The 6,930-nt window shown below is 37.0% G+C and overlaps 1 protein-coding gene across 2 annotated transcripts in view; it reads right to left on the bottom strand.

Moving 5' to 3' along the window:
• Positions 1-3,620, bottom strand: part of LOC107730261 (excitatory amino acid transporter 2-like) — an 11,504-nt gene extending 7,884 nt beyond the window's left edge. For both annotated transcript variants that reach the window (XM_016541039.1, XM_016541040.1), the window contains exons 1-3: positions 3,268-3,620; positions 1,180-1,319; positions 325-477 (exon numbers count right to left, since the gene is read on the bottom strand). In XM_016541039.1, the coding sequence (XP_016396525.1) occupies positions 325-477; positions 1,180-1,309 (283 nt within the window). In that variant the 5' untranslated portion in view covers positions 1,310-1,319; positions 3,268-3,620. The remainder of the gene's footprint in view (positions 1-324; positions 478-1,179; positions 1,320-3,267) is intronic.
• Positions 3,621-6,930: the final 3,310 nt, after the last annotated feature.

Here is a 6,930-nt window from a genome sequence, read left to right as displayed (position 1 = left end):
ATCAAAGCGTTTCAGAAAGGCGGGGCATAGAGGAGAAACAATAAAGTACAGTATGTGGAAAATAATGTGTTTTTTGAACATTTGAACACATTTCATTACACCAAATACACAAAATAATGTTATTTTTAGCAACATCATATGACCCCTTAAAATTTTCTGTGAAGCTGCTTTGCAACGATTTGTATCGTGAAAAGCGCTATACAAATAAACTTGAATTGAATTGAATTGAATAATTTATTCTCTGGCATTGTTGATTCAAAAATGTATTATTGTTTTGTGTTGACAGCATTGTTTGGAGATGTTTAGCAAAGCTTATAATATTACCTGTGATCAAACTTGAGATGATCAGAGGCAAAATCACCATTTTTAACATCCTCATGAGAATGTCACCCGGGAAGGCAATGACCATTATAACATCAGTGGGGAGTGGAGATGCGTAACGCAGTAGAATACCAGCTACTGAACCAGTGATCACACCTGGAACAGAGACAGAGAATCACAGTGAACATCAGGGTACATGAATGGAACATTTCACTGAGAAATAATACTGAACCTTTTGTGAAGTATAACAATCACAGAACAGAATATGCCTATAACAATACCAGTGTGTAGGAGATTTATCTAAAATAATCCGCTCAGCATTTGAGTGTACTCTATATATATATATATAAACAGAATATCTCCTCTAGGCATACAGTATATTAACCATTGTAAACAAGAATGTTGGCAAAATTGTACTTAAGCATGATATAGACTTAGAAATATATCGAAAGATTTATACAGTACATGTATTATTTTTCGTTGTGTGTTGATTTAAATCTGTTGTCTCATGCATTAAACATATTGTCTGATGAGAATCGTGCAATGCAAAAAAAAAATATATATTAGCAGACCAATAGTGTTTTAACCTACCTAGTGCTTTAATGAAATAACTGAGTCTAATAAATGGACGGCTGTAAAACACCTCCTTAGGCATAAATACTTGCTGTTAAAGGATGGCTTCACTGTGTTGCATTATCATGTAAAAGCTTGTAGGTAATTATAATTATCATATACATGAATATTTTATTACAACAGTAACAAGCTTTCTTTCATTAGCAAATTGACACATGGAAGCTACATTCACCTATACAAACTAAAGCACAACACAAACAAACAAAAAGTGCTAAAGTAACTTGCCAAGAACTGTGAGTGTAAGTAACAGATTCCTCATGATTTTGTCACAGAAGCCTCCACACATGGACTCTTCAGGTGGTGGAGGAGGGTCCAGATGATTCTCATGCATTCTGATCTCCATTTGCTTCTGCATATTGTTGGCACTGGTGGATAGAAGAAGTGCAGCATACAGTAAAGTATGTCAATATAAATGATCTAATCAAGGAACACAATCAGTACTAGTTATGCTTGTCATTTCACATCCTTCCAAAAAATACCACTTTATGAAAAATTCATTCATTCATGTCATAAATGCAAATCGTTGTTGGTGTCAAGATTGTGATTGTGTTTGTGCATGATATGCTGAAAATGCAACGACACTGAATGACAATGCTGTGCAATTCTTGCATTTACATCTAAAGTTTTTATCTGTATTTTTTGCACAGATGCAATCGAAGTCTGTGAACCACAGAGTGGAATGCAAATACACATTTCTAACTGAACAAAATGTGCAAAAAGACGTATGTTTTGGCTTCTGAGTATCTGTCCAGGTATATTTGATATAAAACCGTAATCACAAGGTAAAAAGCACCATGACACATATTTTGTACAATGACTTTGGTGGATTTCTTTAAATATTGCACTAAAATATCCAACTAGTTTCATTGTAATGTTGTTTCCTGATCTTATGGAAGTCTAGGGACGGTCAAAAGTGAGTACAGATCACATCAGCAGTACTGGGAATGCGTTTTCTGGGAATACCATAACTTTAACATGCCTGTGATTGTTTCTTTACTATAATTTTCCAGCTGTATACCAACTACTACAGGCGTTCATGTCGTGTCACATGTCACGAGAGTTGTTTAGCTTTACTGTGGTCTGGATTAAAAGGTTCTTAAAAGTCAGCATTTTCTCGTCCTTTGATTGGATGGTCAGCATACTAGCTAGCAAACAGCATCACTGTAACTCATTTTATTAAAACATAGTAAAACTTTTATTACTGTTTCTCAGGTTTATTTTCAGTGCATTTTGAAAAAATATTTGCCTACTATATTTAGTCAATCTAAAAACAGTAGTCCTAAATCTAAATGACTGCGAAAAACAACCACACACCTCCTCGGCACCGGCTCTGTGAAAGACTCGTGAAGATGAAAAACCACTAGAGTATGGTAGGTTAGGTTAATTTTCATTTTTGACTCTTTTGTCGCTTGATGCGTTGTATGCTGATGTTATTTGCGCGATATAAAGCCAGGTTTAAGTTTCCGTAAGAATATCTCAGTTTCCCGAGTGGAGCTGTATTAACCGGTCTTTTCCTCCGGCCGCAGCACCGCTGGCAGAGGCAGACCAGTGGGGAGATGAGAGTCACAGAGGTCCGTTAAAACACATGTATACACTTTTCTTCATCGTCTTGTATGAATTATTTTAATGTTACTTGCTCACTTTCCTAGTAAAGCTGTGCTAACCAGTATTTTCCTCCCGCAGTGCGCTGGCAGACCGGCGGGGAGACTCGTGAAGACGAAATAAAGCAGTAAGAGAACATTAAATTGTTAGGTCAACTTTAAAACACATGTAATCACCTTATTTGTTTTATACCAATGCTATCTGTAAGGTATAAATGCGTTTGGGTGAATAAATGTCTGTAAGAACATCGGATGGACTGTATTTGAGTCATTTTGTTATGCTTCAACTACAGATGATGTGTTGCGCAATTGTTAATTGGGTTTCTTTCTTTAGTAATGGCATTCATTCTCGCTACATAAGATACCTGTCTGTTATGTAGTGCCCTGTTATACTGCATTACTGTGTAATATTTATGGTTTCTATAGCCGTGGCATCATTATGATGGTATGAAGAGATGGATTAATTCATGTAGGACGCCACTGAAGGCCTAGGTGTAAAATGCACGGCCCGCCACTGCTACAGACTTTGTTGACATTTCATTTTGATTTGCTGCAAATACCTATAAAGTCCTATAAAGTTAAGCAAAATGTTAGCTTTGCAGACTAAATGTAATGATAAAGCTTAAAATATTCTTCGGGCTATTCAAAAGTTGCTAAATGAAAATACGGATACGCAAGAAGATCCTGAGAGGCTTTTTATCACCCATCTTACCTGTTGTAGTGCAGACACTGAAAAGGCAGAGTTTCACAGCAGTTTGCTAGACAGCCATGGGCTATAGAAATGGCTCTGAATGAAACGCTGTCAATCTACAGTTTATCCATCAGGAAATCCGGTCCAGGTCATTAGAAATGTCAGTCAAAACTCCAAGCACCAGGTGAACAGCAGTATAATAAGTGAGTGCTCTGATGCAATCAGAAACACTTCCTTGCAAGATCAATCAAATTGACGCATAGGAGATTCCATGCACAATCCTCTGTCTTTGAATTGATCTTATCCCACCATTAGTACTAGAGAAATGGGCGAAGAGGTGCTGCTAAGGGCTCCGTGGGGCAACACGGAGGAGGAGTCTAGCACCCAGATTATGTGTAAGTACCAGCTAATATGCTTGAGACTCCTCGTCCTCTCTCTCTCATTGTTTCACCTCCTCCATCTCACTCCCAAGGTCTGATCTTTTCTAATGAGCTCTGAAACGAATGAATGGAATCAAAGGGTGATGATACATGTCAGAAATACAGATTCAGGCGAGCTGTCAAACTATAACTTTAATGCAAAACGGGTTCAAAAGTTTGTGAATGAGACCCCAACTCTAATAACAGAACAAGATCATTAGTTGTACAGCACTGTATATGTGGTTATTTGCATACTGTATATGACCAGTGCAAATGCATGTTATAAATTTATATAGACTACTTGTTTCTTTCTATGGCCTAAACATTGTATTATTTAAGGGAAACACAATCTTGACCTGTGATGACCATTCATTTGCATATGCAGACTCTGGCCTAACATGACAGAAATAGGCAGGGGTTTCTCATCACCTCTAAGCACAGACGCTAACAGATCAAACAATTAGTAGTGCATGAGAACAGTGGCCTTCTTCGAGAGCCTCTTATAATGACATGAAAACCCAAACTTCTGCTTGCTTATAAATGTTCTTAAAATAAATATTCAGAGTGAACACTGTAAAAACCGATCGTAATTTTACCTATAAAAGACTGTAAAAATGCCACAGTAAAAATCTGTTATTCATCATGAAGCTTTCTATTTACCATCTATGGTACACTGCAAAGAGGATTTTAAAGAAAATACTATTCCAGTCTTTCTACTTCAAAATTTCACACTTAATTCAGTGTTACTTGCCGTTTCTTTGAAATTAATTGAGACAATTACTATCAATTTCTAAATTGCTAGTAACTGGTAATACTTTAATATAGGGACGAATTTTCACTTTGACTAGTTGCTTATTAGCATGCCTATTATGAACATATTGGCTGTTCACACATTAACAGCAATACAAATGCCTACCTCATGATTTGAGGCCGGACTTTCCAGGTTGGGCATGTAATTTTTAAAGAAATCATGGCAGAAACAATTGATAGGTAACACTTTAGTATAGGGACCAATTCTCATTAGTTGCGTATTAGCTTGCCTGTTATTAACATATAAGCTTATTAGGACTTATAAAGCACATATTCTGCATGACCATATTCTACATCCCTATACCTAAACTTAACAACTATCTTACTAACTATTAATAAGCAGCAAATTAGAAGTTTATTGAGTTTATTTAATGGTGAGAATTAGACCTTAAAATAATGTGTGAATATTTATTTTTATTTTTTCAGTGTATTATGGTGAAGCTTCATTGGCCAAAAAATTAACTTTTCACAAAAAAGCAAATTTCACTGTTCAATTGACAAATCATATCAGCATCACATGTGAAAGTGAGTACTAGTCAGGTAAAATCACTATCATACTAATTAGATTGTAAGAGCAGACAGATTGCTATAAAAGGAGGGAAGAAGCGCTTCCAATCATTGTGTTCTTGTTAGCAATGGTTACCTCCAAAGAAACAGGTGGGCCATCCATGTGTGGGGTTGCTTTTCAACCAAGGGAGTGGGCTCTCTCATAATTCTGCCCAAAAACACTGCCATGAATAAAGAATGGTATCCAAACGTCCTGCAAGAGCGACTTCTTCCAACGATCCATGAGCAATTTGGTGATGATCCGTGCATTTTCCAGCATGATGGAGCACCATGTCACGAAGCAAGAGTGATAAAGAAGTGGCTCGAAGATCTTTACATTGAAATTTTGGATCCGTGGCCAGGCAACTCCCCGAATCTCAGCCCCATAGAGAACCTGTGGTCAGTCCTCAAAAGGCGAGTGGACAAGCAGAAGCCCACAAATTGTGATTAACCCCGAGGACTAATAAGGCAAGAATGGATCACCATCAGTCAGGATTTGGCCAAGAAGCTAATATCCAGTATGCCAGAGCGAATTGCAGCGGTTATGAAGAACAAGGGTCAGTACTGTTAATACTGACTCATTATATTTTTTTGCCAATAAAAGCCTTTAAAACGTATGATATGCTTATCATTGTTTTTCAGTATACCATAGAAACATGTGGAAAAATAAGTTACAAATACTGAAGCAGCAAACTTTGAAAAAACACAAAATCTATGTCACTGCCAAAACTTTTGGCCATGACTGTATGTTACAAGTACAAATGTTTTAGTAGCAGCATGGCTTTGCTAATATACAAAAGAAAACTACTATTAGATTTTCCAATTACCAGTTTTATTTTGTTTGTTGGTTTTTATGTAAATTAAGGTAGTACTAGAATCATTTTGATTTTTTTGCAGAAATGTTTACATTTTTCTGTATTTTTACAGAATTATTCAAGAATATATTATTCTAAAACAGACCAGATTTTATGACAGTGTATCAAAAGAGACAAAATGATGACTAAATACATAAGACATAAACTTCATTAAATACTGACACTGCTTTAATCTGTCTATAGTGAGTCTGCAAGTCCTACCAGAGATTGAAACACTCATTTTGTGCAAGTGGAGAGGCTGGACTGAGGCCACATGCAAGGAATGTGCACAGGCACATGGTCTCACATCTGCTGTCTGCCCCCACCTGTGCTGCACCACGCTGAATGCTGTCCAGCACACTCTTCAAGCTCATCCACCTGACTCGAGTCTCCATGCGTAGCAGACAGGTGTCTATAATTAACTAATCTGTTCCGAACCTCTCTAATCCCACATACATAGACATGGTTCACACAAACACACACACACATTCTCAGGTGAAAGTACTGCATGTACACAGAGTGTCACTTTTAAAGCTTCACATGCATGTATTATGTTATACAGGTAAATTCCTATACATAATTGCATTGGAAATCCAAGGCTTTAAAATTACCTTGATTATGTGGTCTTGTGTTGATGTGCAATAATATGCATCTCTAGGAATATGAAATTCATATTGAACATGATTAACAAATAATCTATTGCCAAAATCAGATGTTCTCTCAATATTTTATGTGGCAAATGGCACTGCCTATTAAGAAAGGTTAACTACAATTACTACAGTTCTCAAGGGTCTCACTTGGTTAAGTAACGCCAGCATGTGGTGCATCACATGTGTGTTGTCTTCGTGTTGTCCACCTAATGCGGATATTTGACCTAAGATACAACAAAACGTGGACAACCCACTTCACATTGAAAGTTATGCAGGGTATCAGACAGAATCAGACACAGACTGAGATTCCTTACAGACCTCTTAACCTCTGGTCTTCACAGATCATGTCCGTGTTCTCAGAATGGCACAGAAACGGCCTTTCTATGCACCTAAATGACACTAAAA

Source organism: Sinocyclocheilus rhinocerous, unplaced genomic scaffold, assembly GCF_001515625.1.
Source record: "Sinocyclocheilus rhinocerous isolate Xijiao unplaced genomic scaffold, SAMN03320098_v1.1 scaffold368, whole genome shotgun sequence".
Classification (NCBI taxonomy): domain Eukaryota; kingdom Metazoa; phylum Chordata; class Actinopteri; order Cypriniformes; family Cyprinidae; genus Sinocyclocheilus; species Sinocyclocheilus rhinocerous.
Note: the sequence above shows the minus strand (reverse complement) of the source record. Positions and strands in the feature narration are given on the sequence as shown.